The sequence below is a fragment of the Porites lutea genome, chromosome 4 (genome assembly GCF_958299795.1).
Source record: "Porites lutea chromosome 4, jaPorLute2.1, whole genome shotgun sequence".
Taxonomy (NCBI): domain Eukaryota; kingdom Metazoa; phylum Cnidaria; class Anthozoa; order Scleractinia; family Poritidae; genus Porites; species Porites lutea.
Window position 1 is genome coordinate 38,607,323 of NC_133204.1, and position 22,270 is coordinate 38,629,592.

The window sequence follows — 22,270 nt, forward strand, 5'->3', positions numbered from 1 at the left end:
ACCAGTAGAATAAATATTTGATGACGTGGCGCAGTGACTCCAGGCCAAAGTATCTTTTTTAACCTTTTTTTGGCCGTTTTTTTTTCTTAAATCATATATTTTTTTTACCCATAGGCTTGTTTCTCTTTATTTACAATGTTGCCGCCTTACACCCTCGCAATAAACGCATTTCTAGTATTATAAAACGTAATGCGGATAGTATCAAAACTAGGTTTCTCTATCTCTAACCTCCAGTCCACCAACATCATCTTGAAACAGCAGTGTAATCCCGCCATAATCCGTGTGTTCCCCACAGCGAATCTGACCCGGCTTGATTTTACTAAGGTCTGATATCATTGGGTAATAGTTGTACCTTAACTGGGTACCACCTTCGGGGGTGCCCGTCCTTTGCCAAGCAAAGGCAAACGTGTCTGGATCCTGGATGAAAAAACAAAAAGGTAAGGCCGAAGAATGTTTTTGCATCACTTGAAAAGTGTACATGAAGAAAAATAACATAGCATTGAGGCAAACCAATAGCTGTCTTGAGACTAGAGCACGGGCTTTTCGCTGCAATGCGTCAAAGATTACATTTTTTAAGCAAAAGAACGATTCCTCGTCGCAGTAAAATTTTGCAGCCTCAAGCCGTTCTTTAGGATCTGGCCGAAAAATGGGAAAACTCAGTCCCCTATCGGTACTTCATTGTAGTTAATTGTTAAGGCACTTTGCTGTTGTTTATCAACTTTAGTAGTGAATTTATATAATACTACTAATTCGTACACTTACGCACTGCGTGAATTTGCGATTTTTAGCTTCTTTTTGGGAAACGTACCTTTCGCCTCAGCTTGCCCTGTCCATGGGGGCGGGGCTCTGTGGAGGCTTTTGTTCTTGAATTTGCTGACCTAGCCATGGAGTTTTTGCAGCTTTCTGAAGAAAATCTAACAAATCCCCGGGGGGCTAGCCAGGCATGGAATTGACTATAAGCCACATTTCTCCAGGTTTTCACGTCTACCTCCATTTAGTAAACAGCTGTCTTAAATTCTGGCGACTTAATTCAGATGGGGAGCAAGGGATTGCACAGTGGTGAGAGCACTCGCCTCCCGCCGATGTGGTGCGGGTTCAAATCCCGGCGTCGACGCCATATGTGGGTTCAGTTTGTTGTTGGTTCTCTCCCTCCGAGAGGTTTTTCTCCGGGTACTTCGGTTTTCCCCTCTCCTCAAAAAACCAACACTTCCAAATTCCAATACGACCAGAAATCAGGTAGACGAAGAACCACTTTGTGGATGTGCTACCCCCAAAATCATTATTTATTTATTTTATTTATTTATCAGATGCTTTTGCTTCTTTCTACAAAGGACACTGAGCGACTGGGGTTTACCACGGTGACGCTATGCCATTACGAGCCGCAAGGTCGATTTTCGTGCACGCACCAGGGATCCTTAATTTCCATGGAGATACCCACAAACTAGACTCAAGTAACTACAAGGCGTTAGTCTTGACACATTTCCTTGCGCACCTCAGGTGTGCACATTAATCGCTTTCTGTCAGTTCATCTGTCAATAAACTCACTTCAGGACAGGACAAATTTGCGTCAAATATCAGAGCTTGTCTTCTGCGCGCCGAATTTATACCATCGGAGCGAGATATTTTAACTCAGCTATGGTTCTCGTCAAAATCACTTAATGAAAATACTTGAATTCATGGTTGGTGTTAAAAAAGGGTCTTGGTGCAAGTCTTGGAAAAAAAAGAAATATTTTTTTCGTTTCTTAAGCGAAAGGCAAAATCTAGCGCTTTATGAAGGTCGAATTCGAACCCTCCAAAGTAATAATTATTCGGTACGTTACCTGGTAAGTTACATATTGTCGCCGAAATGGTTTCAAAAGTTCAACGTGAAGAGTTCTGGATGTTATTTCGCTTTATGTCCGAAGGACAGAAACTGTGTTCGCCGATATAAGGTAAGAGAGACCTTTATTATTTAAAAGGTAGAGGAGCAGCTTGTTATGGCTCTCGCATGCGGACTTCGAGCACATCGGTTAAGCCGGTTTGACGACACTGAGGAAAACTGAGGAAAATATTTACTTGCCTTTGGTATTGTGTATATCCCCGATCACTATACAATAACGCACAAAGATTATAATTCAAAGGGCATTTACAACACGCGCCAAAAGAGCCGTGATCCCGCCAAAATGCTCGAACCATCTAACAGAGTGTAAAAAGGGGGCTGGGAGGCAACACACGACTTTTACCTCGAGCCAAAATGCTGCTTGTTCCAAAAATTGTTTTCTCTGGTGGGTATATTATATTCTTGGTTCTACTCTTTGAATGAGTAAATGTGAATTTTGCCGCTTGTTTCATACTGAGAGGTCATGACACGCATATTGATTTTCTGCGGTTATTGTTTCTGGTCGGCATGATTTGTCCTCTGATGCAAGAGCACTTTCTACGACCTCTTTTGAAACTTAAATCTCTTCCTTTGCGGCTAAATAAGAGTTTTAGGTTGTTTAGTCTTCTCCAAAGTGCCTCCTGGATCTGAATAGCTAAAGGCGATATTCTTTTGCCCGTGAATGTGGTGGTTTCCTTCAATTTATGTCACGCTGGGCCCAGCTCGTTTAGTATTTTCTGCATGATGTTAAATTTTCACCAAAAGTGATTTACACATCCAAATTTCGAGGAATGGATTATAGGAACGCATTTTGTGAAGAGAGATTTTTTAAGTAAAAAGAACTCGGATCCTTAAATCGATCGTGTTTTAGCTAGCCAATTGCAATTTTCATATCCTGTGTTAGTTCGGATAATTCAGTAGATTATTCTCTCCTCTCCCTCTTAGCTTACAGGCGGCGCGCCCAAGTTTAAGAGGTGAAGAGAGATTTTTTTCAAGGGTAAAAAACTCGTAGCTTGAATCGATCATGTTTCACTATCTAGCCAATTGCAGTTTTCATGAGCTATGTTAGTTTGGATAATTCAGTAAATTTTTCTCTCCTCTCCCTCTTAGCTTACAGGCGGCACGCCCAAGTTTAAGAGGTGAAGAGAGATTTTTTTCAAGGGCAAAAAGCTCGTAGCCTGAATAGACTATGTTTTATTAGCTAGCCAATTGCAGTTTTCTTACGCTGTGTTAGTTTGGTTACTCTCTCCTCTCCCCCTTGGCTTCCAGGCGGCACGCCCAAGTTTAAGAGGTGAAGAGAGATTTATTTAAATTGACACATTCGTAGTTTTAGTCGATCATGTTTTACTAGCTAGCCTATTGCAGTTTTTATATGCTGTGTTAGTTCGGATAATTCAGTAGATTATTCTCTCCTCTCCCTCTTAGCTTACAGGCGGCGCGCCCAAGTTTAAGAGGTGAAGAGAGATTTTTTTCAAGGGCAAAAAGCTCGTAGCCTGAATAGACTATGTTTTACTATCTAGGCAATTGCAGTTTTCTTACGCTGTGTTAGTTTGGTTACTCTCTCCTCTCCCTCTTGGCTTCCAGGCGGCACGCCCAAGTTTAAGAGGTGAAGAGAGATTTATTTAAATTGACACATTCGTAGTTTTAGTCGATCATGTTTTACTAGCTAGCCTATTGCAGTTTTTATATGCTGTGTTAGTTCGGATAATTCAGTAGGTTATTCTCTCCTCTCCCTCTTAGCTTACAGGCGGCGCGCCCATTAAGAGGTGAAGAGAGATTTTTTTCAAGTGTAAAAAACTCGTAGCTTGAATCGATCATGTTTTACTACCCAGCCAATTGCAGTTTTCATGAGTTATGTTAGTTTGGATAATTCAGTGGATTATTCTCTCCTCTCCCTCTTGTCTTACAGGCGGCACGCCCAAGTTTAAGAGGCGAAGAGAGATTTGTTAAGGTAAAAAAACTAGTAGATTGAATCGTCATGTTTTAGCTAGCTAGCCAATTGCAGTTTTCATGCGTTGTTAGTTTGCATAATTCAGTAATTTTTTCTCTCCTCTCCCTCTTAGCTTACAGGCGGCGCGCCCAAGTTTAAGAGGTGAAGAGAGATTTTTTTCAACTGTAAAAAACTCGTAGGCTGAATAGACCATGTTTTCCTAGCTAGCCAATTGCAGTTTTCATACGCTGTGTTAGTTTGGTTACTCTTTCCTCTCCCCCTTGGCTTCCAGGCGGCGCGCCCAAGTTTAAGAGGTGAAGAGAGATTTTTTGAATTGAAACATTCGTAGTTTGAGTCGATCATGTTTTACTACCTAGCCAATGGCAGTTTTTATACGCTGTGTTAGTTTGGTAAATCAGTAGATTATTCTCTCCTCTCCCTTTTGGCTTACAGGCGGCGCGCCCAAGTTTAAGAGGTGAAGGGAGATTTCTTAAAGTGAATAGTACATAGCTAAAATCGATCGTGTTTTAGCTAGTAAATGCAGCTTTTTTACATTGCTTTAGTTTGTATAATTCGGTAGATTTTTCTCTCCTCTTCCTAATGCATGGCTTACAGGCAGCGCGCCGATTCTTAAGAAGCTGTGATAAAGTATAAAGTAAGTCACAGCTTGAATCGATCGTGTTTTAGCTAGTCGTTACGGAGTTGTTGTTTTTGTTCATATTTTGTTTTTGTAAGTGTATATAATTCAGTAGATTTTTATTTTCTCTCCCTCTTAAGTCTTTAGCTCTTATGCGGTGCGCCCAATCTTACGACAAGTGGTGTTGGTTTCAAAAGCGAAATTTAGTAATTGTGATTTTTTTTGTGATCTACGGCTCTCAGTCTGGATAATATTCAGCGTGATGCCTGTGTTTGATGTACACCGGAAACCGGAAAAAAAGCTAGTTTTGTCCGCGGGCGGCAATACTTTAATTTCGACAGTTTAAGGTAAAATATTAAGATAATGTCTAAATCATTTGTGAACTGTGATAGTTTTTTTTTTGCGTAAATATCTCTCTTCGATCAATTGTGACAATTAGGCCAGATTTATACTAGCGATGTAAAAATTTCCTCCGTCTATGTTGAAACCGAACAAACCTCGCGGGTATCCGCTTTGGCGGGTGATCTCCCTGAGAGATAATTGAGTTGTTGTTTTCATTGTTTATTCATCAAGTTCTCAGTTTTAATTATTTTTCGGTAATATTGTTCTTATTTATTGTTTATTGAGTGGGTCGGCTAAAATTAAAGACGAAGAGTGAAGCTCCAATGCAGAATTTTTGAAGGCTATTTGATATTATGCTTTCGACAGTGCACGTGAATAGCAACTAGGTTGGGTGTCCACTTAAGATAAACTGGATTAAGTGTCGAAGATGAAAGATTGTTCAATAAAACGAACATTGTTGACAGCTTTAAGATATGCTCAGGGTCTCTTGATGTAATATAACCCTTGGTTCAAAACAATAGACTTGGCGCCTCGCCCTTCAGAAATATGCGAAGATTACGACGCTGAACGTCGCAATCCCCCGAAAATCGAGCCTGCGGCTTGTAATGTAGGCAAATAACTGAATCCATCAAAATCGGACGAGAAGGATCTATAAATAACAAGACGGAATGGAACTCTATAACATTGCCGCAAGCGGCAATAGTGAAATAATTGATGGATTGTAATTTTAAGCAGTTGCGCGCGCCTTCTTGCACGCGCTTGAGGGTGAGCGTACACGTTTGCTTGTTTGAATGTAACAACGTATTGTAACAGTTTTAGCCAAACTGAAGAGGTTTGAATAAACGAAACTTGTCTTAAGGCTAAAATTAAGGCTAGTGCGTGAAAGACTATTCGAAAAACTCAGTACAATAGTTATGAGGATTATTTCCAAGTCTTTCGAGGTTTCAGCAAGAGAAGTTACCCAGGGACACTGAGCGCCTTTTCTAAAACACCCCTCTGTAACAGACCCAGTGAAATCACAGGTAGCCCAAGCTCGAAATATGAGCATCGGCGAGCATCGGCATTGTTGCGTAACATTCAAAATATAAGGATTTGTATGGGAAAAAAAACTTTCGTTTCTGTAACCTACGAAAATGAAAGGATTTCAAAAAAAAACAGCTTACCTTACTTAAAATGTGTGTTCAATCTCTCCTGTGTGGTCCACGGGCCGATTTATGGCCGTTTTATGGGTTTTTATGTTAACGGTTTTCTCTCTATATAAAGGTTTACCAAGGTTGGGCACTCCAGCGAAGCGGCTCGACTGATCCACCGAAGGAAAACGGCCGTAAATTCGCTCCAACTGTTCCAATCGCCTCCAAATTCCGCCTAGGTAACACACGATAGTTCTCCTTTCCATTCGTTACCTTGCTTCAAGACGCCTTTGCACCGAGAGCGAATCAAAGGTCGCCAATCTCTGCAAACCTTCCCGATTGAAGCCATCGACAGAGGCTCGGGATGAGCTCCGCGTTACCCAAACGGTTGAAAGATAGCTTAGCGACCCGGCCTGAGATTCAAATTACTCACACTCGGGGTGGGAGACAGTCTCTTGCTCCCGTTCACATCAATACCCTTGGGCCCGACCCTCGCAAAGGCTAACTTGCACGCATTGTTCTCATTGACCAATCGGAGCTCAAACTGGCGAAATTTGAATTTCAAAACAAAGTACGGAATCGGAATCGTACAGATTCTGTAGTTTGCGAAATGAAAATCTGTAGTTTGCGAAATGAAAATACTCTGGAGAATGCCGACTTCAAATTCAGCGTGAACAACGAAGGAGAAGACGTCAACAAGAAACCGCGGAGCAGAAGAAACATCGCTTAGCACTGTTAGCACAGCAAAGGCAACGCCGACAACAAGAGGCAGATGGAGGAATAGGAGATTGGAATCAGAGGCATTATGATCGTTTTCCACTGTCGAAAACCCAGTTTTCTTAGTTTGCCGGCTTCCCCGCCGATATATAGATCAAAGTCTGCAAAGTTCCAGCTCTGTATTACGGCCCGAAGAATAATAATTTTCGGGCGAACTCCGATCCACCGGGCCATATATATTTTTTCTTTGTTTTTTTTTTTTCTAAATCCGGACGCTAAATGCTAAATCTGCTTCTCAATACGCTGTTAACAATAACACCACATAATACGCAAAAAAGAAGAAGAAGAAAAAAAAGAACAACGTATGGACCTTTAAGACAATCTTCGCGGTGGGTCACCCATCCAGTTCGTAACCCCGACTGACAGGGCTTAACTTGAGCGCCTGAGCTTAAGTTAAACTTTTCTGTGCGAAACAGCTTTTTGGAGGGAATTTTCTGTTTAGAATATCCGAGTAGACGCAACGAGAATAGACTACGAGTAGTCCCCCATTTTTCCTACAACTACGGATTTTCATTTCGCAAACTACAGAATCTGTACGATTCCGATTCCGTACTTTGTTTTGAAATTCAAATTTCGCCAGTTTGAGCTCCGATTGGTCAATGAGAACAATGCGTGCAAGTTAGCCTTTGCGAGGGTCGGGCCCAAGGGTATTGATGTGAACGGGAGCAAGAGACTGTCTCCCACCCCGAGTGTGAGTAATTTGAATCTCAGGCCGGGTCGCTAAGCTATCTTTCAACCGTTTGGGTAACGCGGAGCTCATCCCGAGCCAGCCTCGTTCCCAGTCGTCCTCGGCGATTTCGGATGTGACGTCACCTGTCAAGCTTGTCGGGAAAATTCGCCTAGGACGCCTGGCAAATAATGGCAAATCCAAAATGGCGGCGCCAAGATTGCGACTTCAGCCAAGATTCTTGAAGAAATGAAAAAAAGCATCGGAAATAGGTTGGGATTCTTTAATCAACGTTTGCCATCAAATACCTAGAGATGATGGAGAATTTTCTTTCAAGGAATCGTTCCGCGTGTACACCTGTTCTTATCTTAGGTCAGTAATTTCGAGTTTTGATTGTATCAAAAAATATGGATTTAATTCAGCCCAACAAATCGTCGCATCTCAGGAGTGTGTACATGTCCCATTGAACGTACCTGGGGAAGGAAGCTGCCTGTCGGGAATGAGTTAACCCATGTTGAACTTCGTGAAAGATGTGTCATCGAATTAGCTCTGTACTCAGCATATTATCTAGCGGATGCAGAACTTGTTAATCGAATCGTAGCACTGCGCGCATTGCAATTCAAGAGAGACTTGATCCTGGCCTTACCGTTACTGTTAACTTTATTTTTACTCTGAGGGAGCCCAATGTCTATAAGCCTCATGGTTTCTGTTTGGGCTTCCTCGCCACTTTCATTTGCTTTTGTGTAACTGTCTTGTTTTATCGTTATTTGTATTTTTGTGGTAAATCAAATAAAGTTAAAGTTAAAGTTAAAGTTAAAGTTAAGACTTCTAGCCTAGGTGTAGTCCTAAACGATAGTGGATCAAGTCTTAGACGCTGCTTTTGTCCATTAACTATACAAAACAGAAGTCATGAAGTGCTGTCAACCTTTTGAATACGCCTCAATGTGGCAGATACAAGCTATAGGGGCAGTTTACAACATACTGAGTAACATCAGGAGCGTTCAAATATCCTGAAACGGCATCAGATGTAAAACACTTTGTGTCCATGCTTTTATAGCATTTAGCATGAATAAAATTTAATTCCATATCCAAGTTATCTTCAACCAGTGTATCTACCCACAATTTAAATGAGATGATCCTTTGGGGACTGTTGAAAACTTTCAGTCAAGCTTTCTTTCTGTTTCTATTAATGTCTGATTCTATTGTTGTTGTTGTTGCACGACCCCATATCCAGGCTCTATGTTCCACTGTACTACTATCTTATGTAAACTTTATCTCAACCGTGGTAGGATTAGCTCAGTTGGTAGAGTGCTTGACTGCAGAGTGGGAGGTCACAATTTCAATTCCCGGGGTCGGACCAATACTCAGGATCTTAAAATGACTGAGAAATGAAGGTATTACCTTTGCCCTGCTGCAAATGGCTAGACCTTTGCGTGGCTCGGATGCATGACCATATAAAATGGCAGTAGTAGACGTAAAATAGTGTCCCCAATTATTACCTTTGTGCTGAATACATTGATACTCAAATTAAGTGCTTTCCTTTTTTTTCTGTTTTCTTTTTTACCTCGAAACACTTTCGCAGCAGTGGTCTTTCAGTGAGTCATAAGTTTAAAAATAATATTACATGAGTTTTTGGTGCTATTTTCAAAATAGACAATTAGAATGTTCTGCGTGAACTGGGAGCTGCAAGATACAAGTTCAAGGCACTAGGTTGTTATAAAGAGCAAAAAGCATATTCAAAGAGCTGAAAATGGCATGTAGCTGGCCCAGCCAATGGTACCATTATGGCATCAAATTAAGTGGAAAAAGGTCTTGAGTTGGTCTTGAAGTTGTTTCCCCAACCCATTCCCACAACAAGTTTTACAAGACAAGAAGTAGTTGTTAGCAGGTTTAAAAAATGTCTCTTAACAAATTTCACAAGTGTTCAAAACTATGGCTTGTAAGGAAATCAATCTAATTTCCTTATAAAATCAATACAGTTTTGTTTGATGAAACCTAAGAAATTCAATATTAAACATCATGGTTTCATATCTTTATTTCCATTTCAAGTTTTCTTCAGCTTAATTACATTTTCCTTTTGCTCCTGTATCCTTCGCATCCCCAGTGTCATCTATTACATACTCTCCTTTCATCCCCTTCAAAACTTTCTGAAAATTAATGTAGAGGAAGGTAAAAAAATAGACAATAATATATAATAAAAAACTAAACATTTGATGTACAATACCTTGCTCAGAAATTATGCCTGTCAGGCAGGTAAATTAAGATTAAGTGTCAACTATCCAAAATTTTCCCATCTCTAAAATTGCAAACTCCTTCAGAGTGATCTTACTTAATGCATGAAACAGGAAGTAGAATACTAAGCACTATCATGCACTTATTCTATTGTCTTCTTTTGTTTATTTGTAGCTATATTTTGCAATAGTTGTTATTAAATGTTTCGTGGGTCAAGTAAAATCGCTCTAAGTCGCAATCATATAAAGGACAGAATGATAGTCATATCATTAAAAATCTGTTAAAACTAAGACACCCGAATATTACATGAGTTACTGGTGCTATTTTCAAAATAGACTATTAGAATGTTCTGCATGAACTGGGAGCTGCAAGGTACAAGTTCAAGGTACTAAGTTATTATAAAGGGCAAAAAGCATATTCAAACAGCTGAAAATGGTATGTAGTGTTTTTTTTTTTTTGCTTTTCGCGCGAAACCGTGTAAATGATTCTCGTGATTTTTTTCTACCAACAATTCGAACAACAAAGGCAAAATAAGCCCACTATAGCCCTGTAACTAGGAAATCAACGCCCATTTTGTTCAATGAAAATGAAGCCTTTGATACTAGTGTACATACAGTGTACAGTGATCTTCCCATGCCCAACTACGAAGAAACTTTTTTCTAGCTTCGTGTAGCGAACAAGACTGTAAACAATATGCTTAACTTACCAGTGTTTTTGGGAAAACATGCCCGCCACATTTCGTTGCTATCAGTTGAAACGGTCCAAAGATGCTCGGAAGAGATGTATTAATCTCATGAGTCCGAAATATTCCCTGATCGTCGCAGAAAACAAAGGATTTTCGTCGAGAAATCATCTGGGACTTTTTCTCGTCGATCTGGGACTTTTTCGCCATTTTTTGCCAGGCCTCGCGCTATCGCGCTCGGTTCCAAGCCTCCTCTGTTCACTCGGATAGCGCGAATAGGCCTGGGTACGAGGCTGATCCCGAGCCTCTGTCGATGGCTTCAATCGGGAAGGTTTGCAGAGATTGGCGACCTTTGATTCGCTCTCGGTGCAAAGGCGTCTTGAAGCAAGGTAACGAATGGAAAGGAGAACTATCGTGTGTTACCTAGGCGGAATTTGGAGGCGATTGGAACAGTTGGAGCGAATTTACGGCCGTTTTCCTTCGGTGGATCAGTCGAGCCGCTTCGCTGGAGTGCCCAACCTTGGTAAACCTTTATATAGAGAGAAAACCGTTAACATAAAAACCCATAAAACGGCCATAAATCGGCCCGTGGACCACACAGGAGAGATTGAACACACATTTTAAGTAAGGTAAGCTGTTTTTTTTTGAAATCCTTTCATTTTCGTAGGTTACAGAAACGAAAGTTTTTTTTCCCATACAAATCCTTATATTTTGAATGTTACGCAACAATGCCGATGCTCGCCGATGCTCATATTTCGAGCTTGGGCTACCTGTGGTGAAATCTATATCTTGAGTGGGTTCTCGGAGAAAACTTCACTGTGTTGGTTTATTTTCCACTGGGTTTTTCTTCTTAGTTGTGTATACTTCCCATAAAAACGGAAAGGGGTGGTAGGCCATACATCTTAACCGGCATGAAAATTTTGAACACCTTTTACATATTGCTGTAGCGAGATGAGCTAAACTATTTACACTTTTTATGCGAGATTGATTACCTGTACCCTACGTAGTTTGTTTTTGTCCATGGTAATAATGTTATTTTTGCTTCTTTTCAACAAATAAGAACAACGAAATACACTGGTCTTGTAAAAGTAATAATAGAAAGTGACCGGGGACGCAAAAAATCAGCCGTGTAGAAACAAACTATTCGTCGGTTATCGGGGAGGTTAAATTTTCACTGGGTAGGCTTTAATAAAACACTGGGAAGGGTTTCACTGGGTCTGTAACAGAGGAGTGTTCTAAATGCACTGGCTATAAGAACGAAATTTCACGTGGCTTACGCACTTTTGTGAAATCTAAGATTGTTTTCCCTTCTTATACATAGACCTTTGGACTGAATTACATTTTAAATACCCAAATCCCTTCGCCCATAAGATCATAATACTAACAACTATAAAATCGATCGTACCAGATCAAGGCTTATGGCTATGACAGACATCATCCTTGAAGCAAGGTTTGTTATGTCCTCGTAAAAGGTTTGGACAGTGCCTTGAAAGCTTGGGACTTCCTCATTGGGCCAAATCTGTAAAATGACAAGTGACTACTGATTATTGAGAATGCTATACATTAACGTTAGTGTTCTGTACGGCACATCAGAGCCAGGCAGAAATTGAGAATTAATAATAACTCCTGTCAGTCAAATTCACAAGTAACAAATGACTAAATGACGTCACTTTGCCGATACAATTTTCGGTCTCTGCAACCATAAACTTGAGTCTGCGATCATTGTGATCATTCAAAAGACCCTCCTCCATAAGATTTTAGTTTCATTGGAAAACGATTTCACTGCTTGATAGTTCAGTTTGAGAGAAAAAGGAATGCGATTTTGAGCATAGTATAAGGTAACTAAGCTATGGAGATCAGTTTTCGTAAGACTGCTGAATATCCTCTATCACTGGAACACAGATCCGCTGAAACTGATATTAAGGTGGCTGAACACAGTTTTGCGGGCGGTCAGCGGTAACTCGCATGACGGCGCGTGTTTTAAATTAGACCTGAAATTAGACAAACAACCTTGGCGGCGAAAAAGCAATGGTACACAGAAGACGATTTCTCAAAATCTACTCATTTGGCAGAGTTTTACCTTTTATCGTATTTTAAATGATGAGAACTTTAAAATGGAAGTTGAACAAGCGAATTTTGTGACACATTTGATAATTACAGGACAATTATATTATTGATTATCTAAAAACTCGTCTGTTAAAATTTGGTCAAATAAGTTTCTAATGGTAATGATTAATCATAGTAAGCTGTGTGCAAGTTTATAGGAAAATCTAATGAGCGAATTTCATGTAAACTGAGCAAAAGTGACATTTTAAAGTTGTATTCAATCGTTCATGTTGCCATGGAAACTACGAAACGTCAAATTTTACCTGTCAATCAAACTCTTTTATCAGTACATTATTCACTTGCCATGTTTTAGCTTGTGAGCTGCAACCTTTCTCTTGCCATGATTTGGTAAATGACATATACTCACAAACTGCCAAAACTGTCAGTTCAGCCACCTTAACGGGTCAGTTATATGTCGCAGATGCAGGTTGGTTCAAATCGTGTTTCTAAGTGGTTTCTCGCAGAGTTTCCGAGGCGCTGCCCAAAAACTTTTATCTTAATCGTAAAACAATAATGGACACTTACATAATTTTCATCTTCCAGTCCGCAGAAATCAAACGATTCCTTGAGGTCCGCAGGTCTTTTCATATTGCTGGTTCCTCTGCAATTTGACACACAGGTTCAGTGAAGTCATATTAGTTATTGAAAAAAAGCTCTCTCTAGAGAGCACTTGTTTACATTTTTAGTTATGTCCAAATCTGTGAAAGGTTTACACCCTGGGATGGGTTGTTCAAAGCAGGGTTAAGATAACCCAGGGTCAGTGCAAAATTTCAATTCAGATATGAAAGCTTTAAAAAGCAAATTAAGTTTTATTCTTTTTGTCCACAATTTCAGGATTTGATGCTCTAACAAGAATCGAGAAAATTATTCTCAAAAATGCTTTTGAACAAAAGAAATAGAAACCTGGGTTAAAATTTTACGCAGGGTTAGCGCTAATCGGCCTTCGAACAACTGGGCCCAGCTGCATGAGTCATTTCATAAGTAGATTGAGCATGGTCGTCTGGGTGAACGTAGTCCTGAATGGAAGTGTTGTTGCCAGTGACTGACGTTTCGACAACCTCTGCGGTAGTCATCTCCAGAGTTCAAGTGAGTTGTATCACGTCAGTTGATGGTATTAGACTCTGGTTATTGACCCGATTGGTCAATTAAGTCGCGATGTTATTGGTCGTGTGTCAGTTAGGCCGTTTGCAGTTTAATTTTTCAGATTTCACTCCACAGGTTAGGCTATGTTTCGTAGAGAAAAAAAAGCGTAAACTTTTCGTATTCAAAAATGTAAGACGTCGTTGTTCAGTGCCGGTAACTGCAGACTACGATTCAGTGGCGTTTATGTATGTTGGGCACTTGCGATTTTATCGGCCTGCTATGTCACATAAACATGAAACGTAACCTACTTTGTCGAAGAAAATAAAGAGGACAAAGAGTGATTTCTTGCGTGGAAGAAAAAAAGTTCGACACACATATGACGCTCATTTATCTGACGTATTAAGTTACCCAGTTCACCTTCATGTCATACATGCAGCACGCCGAAGGCTAACGTCGAAAAGAAAATGGAAAACTCCTCGCATCGAGCAAAAAAAAAAAAAATATCGACGCCAGCCCCGCCCATTTTTCTGGCGCAACATGTCACACTTCGCCTTCATGTTTACGTAGCAAACACGGATGACCACAGTTACCCTTTTTTGCAAAATTTCTTTTCACTGGAAAAAATAAATTCATATAATGATAAGCAACGACTTGAGCGTAATATATTTTTCCTTGTTCACGAAATGAATCATACGGTATTTTGCCTTTTTGGCCCTCAGAATTATCGCTTGTCTTACTTGAGGACTTTAAGGACATTACAAACACATGACAGGACTGCATAGTGTTTTACAGTTTCTATGCAAACTGCATGTAAACACAACGATTATTGAATAGGCTGAGTCTCATTCGAGAGCCAGTTCCAATAATTATTTTATTATTCATTCAAAATATTTTGAGTTATTTACAAGCTTACCTCCTCGCAGACTTTTTTCAGTTTTTTTTGCCTATTTCTCAGCACTATTTTAGTATAAAAACATCAAGCAATGTGTTTACCGTAATCTTGTATTTCTTAACTTGTGTTTAGCTCGTCTTCGGATAGCACGTGAACGCCACTTCTTTAACTGAGTTCATTATTGCCCAAGTAGCCTTGTTTCCAGGCAAATATACAACTGAATGCCGGACATTTGGGTCTGTACTTTATCGACTCCTAATTGTAAAAGGTTTAATTTGAAAGAATTTTCTTCGGTAGAGGTATCAATATAATTCGAGTAAGAATACCTTTCTCTTTCAAGCTCAACCCAGCCATTCTTTAGAGTTGTTCCGGTTCTCTTTGCATACTTCTTCTTTACATCAATGTTCAAGTTAAAAAACTTGTCATAAGTTTCGAAAGTAGTGTCAATCTGCAAGATCAAAGTAATTTAACAAATACTAACCAGAGAGATTTTTTCCTCTAAAAAATGATCCGACAGACGTATAATTCAATTACGTAGAAATTAGACGGGCTAATTAATCAGGTACCATTGTTCATCGGGTTCTACTTCCCCATAAAGACCCCATAAAGACCAGCAAGAAAATAGAGTCCACTCTACCTTGTTAGAAACGTAAAAAAAAAAAAACCCTGCAGTCTTCCTTTCACAATTTTGAGAAAAAGACCCAAAAACAAAAAAGCGTGAATAAAGCTTTCTGAAGCCATTTTAAGCATTTTGGGAGATTGCTGGGAAAAAATTTATCTGTTCCTCACTCACAGCAAGACTGATGGAAGAGTTCCCAGCTAGCAAGGTGCACCTACAACATGTAACCTGACTTACTGGGAAGTTTCCCAGCAGACGTATTGTCCAGACGCAAGAGCTAAAACACTACAAAGACCACTTAATGTGTATCCTGAAACAGATTTTTGCTTGTAAAAGCTTTATTTGTGTAAGGTTATTTGTGTTTTTCATGTTGCAAACGGTGTTGAAATAAATACGACAGTATGATAATCTCATCTGGAGTTTATTTACTTCATTTGGTTTTACCAAGCCTCATAGTTTTCTCCTACACCGTCCTGTAATAATTAACCTTTACAGATCCTGCACCACAATGCATGTATAGGTAAGATTTCCATACAACCCCAAACATTTGTTATGTGTGTTAAATAGTATAAGCTTGCTGCATGGATAATAAATGTAGTTGAGGTTTGGATGCATAGGACCCTTTGATGTTGTGTTTGCCACTTATAGACTCAGCAAGTTTTGTCTACTTTTGTAGGCAGTCTTTTCTTTTTTTCTCTATAGAAAGCACTCAGAAGTGTTAAGAATATAAACTACTGCAATAAGTTCAAGCTGTGTATAGCTTCTTGTTTATAATTATGTCTTATTTCTTGTACCTCCCCTCCTTAGTGAAAGCCTAATTAACTCATTTTCTACATTGTATGGTGAAACCGGTATCATGCAGACCCCATATTAAGCAGACACCCTGTATTCAGCAGTCAAATAGCTCAAAATGTGGCAAAACGTTTCTTTCCATAATTTAAGAAAAACAAACCTGTATTTAGTGGATATCTCTAATAAGCAGAAAGCAGCAATTTTTGTGTGGATGTCTGCCTAATTCTAATTATACAAGTTTTTCTTTTTTATTTATAACAACCTCATATGCATAAAAATAGATGGTAAAAAGAAGGATGAGTGAGGGGGCAAAGAGAGAAGAACTGAGTCCTTATGACAGGCTGGCTCCCCCCTGAAGGTATAATATAAAATACAACATGTATAAAGGTTTCATAAAACTGCTACATCATTTTTATGTTGTATGTCTTTTAGACTGTGAGCTGTCTCTCTTCAGCTCAAAAATCTGTAAGCGAGAGTATTTGAGCAGCGAAGAAGAAGTTGTGAGGGTGCAAATTCGAATACGTTGCTCAAATACTCTCCCTTACAGATTTTCGAGCAAAAGAGACTGCTTGCAGTCTATATGTCTTTCAGTGTCTGCAAACTTTTCTGTTGTTTTCTGACAGGTTGAATTGAAGGAACAATACTACTAGCAATCATGAATTATCTTTTAAGATGTCTGGATGACCTTGCCATGGAATTAATAGTGGGGAAAATAATGTACAAGCTTGACAAACAGTGAAAGTTCTATATTTTGGGGCAAAGGAGCACTTATTTATTTATTCATTAATTATTTTCTATACTTTTGTTAAACTATGTGGCTGCCAAAGCATTTGGGATTTGAAATTTGAGGAGTACTGGGAAGAGTGTGACCAACTGAGTGACACACATGTTATTGTACACAATACATTAATATTAATTTGTCTCCTTCTAGATGCTTTCCTTGACATTGCCTCTTTCAAGCCATGGCATGAAAAGATACATTGATTCAGTCACACATACTGTTTTATTGTTCCAGAATGTCTCTCTCAATGCAACCCATGCAGATGCATGAATTGATTAACTCACCAATAAAAGAAACTTGACCTAATTAAGAGGTCAAGGTGTGACCAAAGGAAGTTCTTATTGATTTTTATTTTAATTTGATACTGCCATTTTTAACTTAAAGCCTTCCTCAATGAAGGTCAGATGCTCAATACCTAAATCTCCTGTGATGTCTTAGTGGTTGCACGAGGCCTACCCTGATCAATCATAATGTGAGTTTATTAGATTATTTAAAGGGAAAGATTGGGGTGTCATGGTGGTTGCCTTAAAAGCAAAAGATTACACAAACTTGCTCTGCCTGCAGACTAGGCTTTAAGAGCATTAGAATACAACATTAAAATCAATAAAGTCAATGTTTAAACATGTTGAAATACAAAAAGGTGCTCACTTTACTATTGTCTGTACTATACTTCTGATTCGTTTAGGCAGCAAAATTCAAGAAAACTTTTTTGCAAAGCAGCATGTATATGAATCCTTATAACAAATTCTTATGAGTCTGAATAAAACAGATATCCCATGTCAGGAACTTAAAATTTACGTAAAGTTTTCTTCAGCTGGCTATTGTTTGCAGCTCTTATGATTGGTTGAAACCTTTTAACACAAAGAAAATACCCCTTAAAATGGGTATGGATACATTTATTTTTGAAAACATTTTTTTCTGAAAATATGGTTAGAAACTTTTCAAACATACTGAGCTATTTATCTGCTTAACATAGGATGTAACTTTTAATATGGAGTCCACTTAAATATACAGGTTTTGCCGTACACTATAGAAAAAGAGTAAGTAGGTTTTTTTTTTTTTTCTGTGTGGAAGGGGGGTATAAAAAATAAGACACAATTCAGCGAGAAGCTATACACAGTTTGAACTTATTGTAGTAGTTTTTATTCTTCATACTTTTGAGAGCTTTCTGTAACGAAAAAAAAAAAAAACACTACATTCAGCAGACGACACCTAAAACCATAAGTGCTTAAGTAGTACAATAGAGAAAACTTGCTGGATCAATAAGTGGCAAGCACAACATCAAAAGATCCTATGCATCCATGAATGCCTGAAGCTTGAATTATGCTGTGGTACGATTTGCAGTCAAACCCCTACATTTATTATCCATTGCAGCAAGCTTATATTATTTAACACACATAACAAATGTTTGGGGTTGTATGGAAATCTTACCTACACATATGCATTGTGGTGCAGGATCTGTAAAGGTTAATTATTACAGGTCTATGAGGAAAATATGAGGCTTGGTAAAACCACATAAAGTAAATAAACTCCAGATGAGATTATCATACTGTCGTATTTATTTCAACACCGTTTACAACATGAAAAAACACAAATGACCTTACACAAATAAAGCTTTTACAAGCAAAAACCGTTTTCAGGATACACACTCAGTGGTCTTTGTCAGCTTTGTAGTGTTTTAGCCTCGCGAGTAACTAATGCGTTAGATCGGTGTTTTGCCAGTCTTTTTTAGAGTAAGAACCTTTCACACAGGAAAAAATAACAGATTCCCATTTTTGGATATTTTAGGGTATTCAAAGAATACCAAATTTGGAAGAGTGAGACAAGTCCCAATCAGGGAACTTGGTTGGGAATTCCCTGATTGGGACTTGTCTCACTTTGCCAAATTTGGGATTTTTATGGGTATTCTTTAAATACCGTAAAATATCCAAAAATGGGAATCCGTTATTTTTTCCTGTGTCAGAATTCGGCGAAATCCTAGGGTCCATTTTTTGTAGTAATAATATTCATTTTATTTACATTTAACTCTGGGGAGGAGGGAAGCCTGGGTACTAGTTTACCGGAGTCTGCGCTTTAGAACTGTCAGAACGCTGCTAGAACTCTTAACATGTGCTTGATTTAGCTGGCTTTCTCCTCTATGAATTATGAAGCTTAGAAGGAGTACGAGAGAGAAGAAACCTCCCCAGCATTTGCAGGATTTCCAGTTAGAATTAGATCCGACAGAGAGCCTTCAGACACGTGCGATTAGAGATGAATTGAACCAAGTAGAGTCTCTGCTTGAAAGCTTAACACCCGAAGCAGATAAACAAACTGCAAGTGCCAACAAACTCCAAATCCCGGCCTTTACACCCGAAGAAGAAAAGCAGTCTGCCGCCAGTATCAGCAAACTTCAGAATGAGAACTTGAAGTTGGAACTTGAACTGACACGAGCCAAAATTGAGCTTGCTCGGGTTAAGTCTGCGATGGCACACGAAAATCAATCCAAGACGGCCGCCCCAAACCCGGCGACCGTCAACACACGAAATCAAAGCCAGTGTACGACCCAATGAGCGACTGTACCCACTCTAACTGCGTTGCAATCTGACACAGCGGTTCAGGAGGAGCTTAAAGCCTTAGAAGAGTCACTAGGGGACCCAATTCTTCTTGGTCTTTCTGACGAATTGGCGGATCCAGCGCAAAAACTACTGGAACCCAACACCACCCCCAGAGGTAAGCGTCCCCTGCTAATTCCAGATTTTGTCAGTTCCCTCCCGGTGGTTCTGGAAGAGGACCGGGAGACCGTGCTTGGCGCTTCTGGTGGCACTCAAATCATATTAAAGACTAGCCATGAGAAAAAGCCCCTGCTCAACAACATCACCTTTCCACAATGGTCAGTAGTAAACTTCAGGATCATGCACACACTTGTCAAAGAAGGTGCCTTGTCAACTATGTCAGACATTATGAATTACATATCATATAGCACCAAAGTCTCAGAGCTGGCCAAGATTTACCCGCTAGCCCGTGACGTCCACTATGATGACCTTTATCGACGAATGCAATTCGCCACTGGTTGTAAATGGGGTACAGAGAGTCAGTTTATCTACCAGCAATCCCTCCACAAGCCTGACACCAACCAGCCTGGCTCAACCAAACAAGCAAACCGTCCTCCAGGTAGATCAACACCAACTATCAACCCGACCACGGGCAAGCAGGTGTGCTATGACTTCCAACGACGACAAGGCTGCAGCTATGGCACAGCTTGCAAGTATGGCCATGTTTGTATAAAGCCACAGTGTTTGGGGGATCACCCCCAATGGAAGCACACAGCCACTCACTACCCCCAAGCCTGAACACACACTCGCCTGCAGAGCTATTTCGCAATTCTTTCGTGGAGCCACTTGCAGGGGATAGCTCGACTGCATCACCCATAGCAGGGAAATACCCATACGTTAGTTTAGAAACAGCAGAGTGTGTTACTGACTCCAACCAATCAGCAGGGCCCTCATGTTATGCGCAGCAGCCCGATGCAGCCTGTATTGCCACAGACTTAAAATATGAGATATGGGCAAAGGAACTAGCTAATGATTTGGACAGAGACTTTATTCTCAATGGTGTACGAGAAGGGTTTGGCTTGATTCCGCGAGATACTACTGTTTTACCACCTTTCACAAAGAACAACAGATCGGCGCTTAGGCCAAGGGCCAAAGAGCACATTGAATAGCAACTATGTAAGGGCCTCTCACTAGGCCATTTTGGATCTTCAAACACACCCCCCATCATTGTTAATGCTATTGGAGCTGTACCCAAAAGGGACTCTTCAGAGTTGAGACTGATTATGGATTGCAGTCGACCGCTTACATTGAGTGCAAACTCCTACATGGACCTTGACCACTACAAATAAACTACAGTTGATGAGGCAGCATGCAAAGCCAAACCAGGTTTTTGGTTGGCCAAGATTGATTTAAAACATGCTTATCGCAGTGTTGGTACTCACCCCAGCAGCTGGAAAGTCACTGGCATGTCTTGGCTTTTTCAAGGTACTACCGACATCACTTTCCTGTTTGATAAACGCCTTCCCTTTGGTGCTCTAACCTCTCCTATGGTTTTCCACCGCCTTACCCAATCAGTTTGTAGAATGATGGCCCGACGAGGTTTCACAGTGCTTGCATATTTGGATGTTTTCCTCATCATAGAACCCAGTCAGCAGCAGTGTCAAATCGCTGTGGACACCCTCCTCGATTTGCTTCAGTCACTTGGTTTCACAATAAACTGGTCAAAGGTTGTTCAACCCAGCCAATCCCTGTGCTTTCTGGGAGTCGAAATGGATACAGTGAATCGTGTACTACGGCTCCCCAGGGTCCGCGTCTCTGAGCTCTCTGGTTGTCAGAGTACTATGCTATCCAACTAACTGTTGAGCTCATCCCTGGCTCAGCCAATGTTATTGCCGACAGTATCTCTAGACTTGGTGAAACATGCCACCGACACGCACTTCACGCATGGCTCTCACGGTCCTCTTCCTCTACTGAAGACTTGTTGTCTCACATGTCACCTTTGTCGCTTCCTTTCCTCAGATCCAGACGATCAGTCACGATTGGACACGGAGGTTCTTAAGCTTCGAAAACAAGCCTATGCAACTTCCACCAAGGCCACTTACAAAAGTCAACTGCGAGCCTATCTTACCTTTTGCGTATATTATGGGTACCAGCCACTTCCAGCGTCTACCAGAACACTTAGCCGCTACGCAGCCTTCTTAGCACGCTCTTTGTCTGCTTCCTCTATTCCAGCTTATCTTAACGTTGTCCGTATTCTCCATTTGGAACATGGCCTGAAAGACCCTACCAAGAATATCTTCCACTTAGCAACAACCTTGCGCGGTATACGTCGTTGCAAAGGCTGCACAGTCTCACAGAAACAACCCATGACCCCTGCAATGCTTTTAGCTATCAAGTCACACTTGAACTTAACAGACCCAGTCCATGCCACCTTTTGGGCTGTCTGCTTAACAGGCTTGTTTGGACTTCTTCGCAAAGCTAATATGTTGTTGAAGGGTGTTACCAAGTTCAACCCTTTAAAGCATCTTAGGCGAAGTGACATTGTGTTCTACCCAGGCTGGGCCATTGTCATCAACCGCTGGTCTAAAACCATCCAGTTTAGTCAACGTCTCCTTACTGTACCACTACCTCTCATCCCAGGTCACCCACTGTGTCCCTATTCTGCACTACAGTATGCCTTCAAGCTTGTGCCAGCCACCCTGTCTGGTCCAGCCTTCGTCTTGCCAGCACCCTCAAGGAGGGGCCTAATACCATTCACATATGCCAAGTTCGACAGCCTTCTTAAATCAGTGGCTTCCACAGCAGGTTTAGACCCGTCCCGCATCAGTGGTCACAGCCTTCGTTCAGGGGGTGCTACCCTAGCCTTTCAAGCTAACATTCCTGAGGAGTTTATTAAACGACTAGGAGACTGGCGATCTGATGCCTTCAAGTCTTATATTCACATACCCATTAAGTATAGAATGTATGCTATCCGCCAACTAGCCTCATTTGTTTGATTGCTTATTTATTTATTTATTTATTTTTTATAATACTTTTCTATTGGTATGGGGTAGGTCGTTCCTCCCTTGGGCAGTTTTGTTTTCAGTAAATGGGAGGGCCTGCTTTCTGGCCCTTTCCTCTACCCCATACCTGTTGTTGTTGTAATCTCGCACTGGAGTTAAGTAGTAATAATATTCATTTTATTTACATTTAACTCTGGGGAGGAGGGAAG

At 40.4% G+C, this 22,270-nt stretch overlaps 2 protein-coding genes across 2 annotated transcripts in view; one reads left to right on the forward strand and one right to left on the reverse strand.

Annotated features, from left to right (window-relative positions):
* The window catches only part of LOC140933520 (uncharacterized), a 25,017-nt gene extending 10,052 nt beyond the window's left edge, over positions 1 to 14,965 (reverse strand). Inside the window, exons 1-4 of the mRNA XM_073383109.1 lie at positions 14,663 to 14,965; positions 12,887 to 12,962; positions 11,661 to 11,774; positions 229 to 417 (exon numbers count right to left, since the gene is read on the reverse strand). Coding sequence (XP_073239210.1) covers positions 229 to 417; positions 11,661 to 11,774; positions 12,887 to 12,949 — 366 coding nt within the window. The 5' untranslated portion in view covers positions 12,950 to 12,962; positions 14,663 to 14,965. The remainder of the gene's footprint in view (positions 1 to 228; positions 418 to 11,660; positions 11,775 to 12,886; positions 12,963 to 14,662) is intronic.
* Positions 14,966 to 20,942: 5,977 nt separating this feature from the next.
* LOC140934643 (integrase/recombinase xerD homolog) lies at positions 20,943 to 22,055 on the forward strand. The gene has a single exon (XM_073384234.1). The coding sequence runs from the start codon at positions 20,943 to 20,945 to the stop codon at positions 22,053 to 22,055; it is 1,113 nt and encodes a 370-aa protein (XP_073240335.1).
* The last annotated feature ends 215 nt before the right edge of the window (positions 22,056 to 22,270 follow it).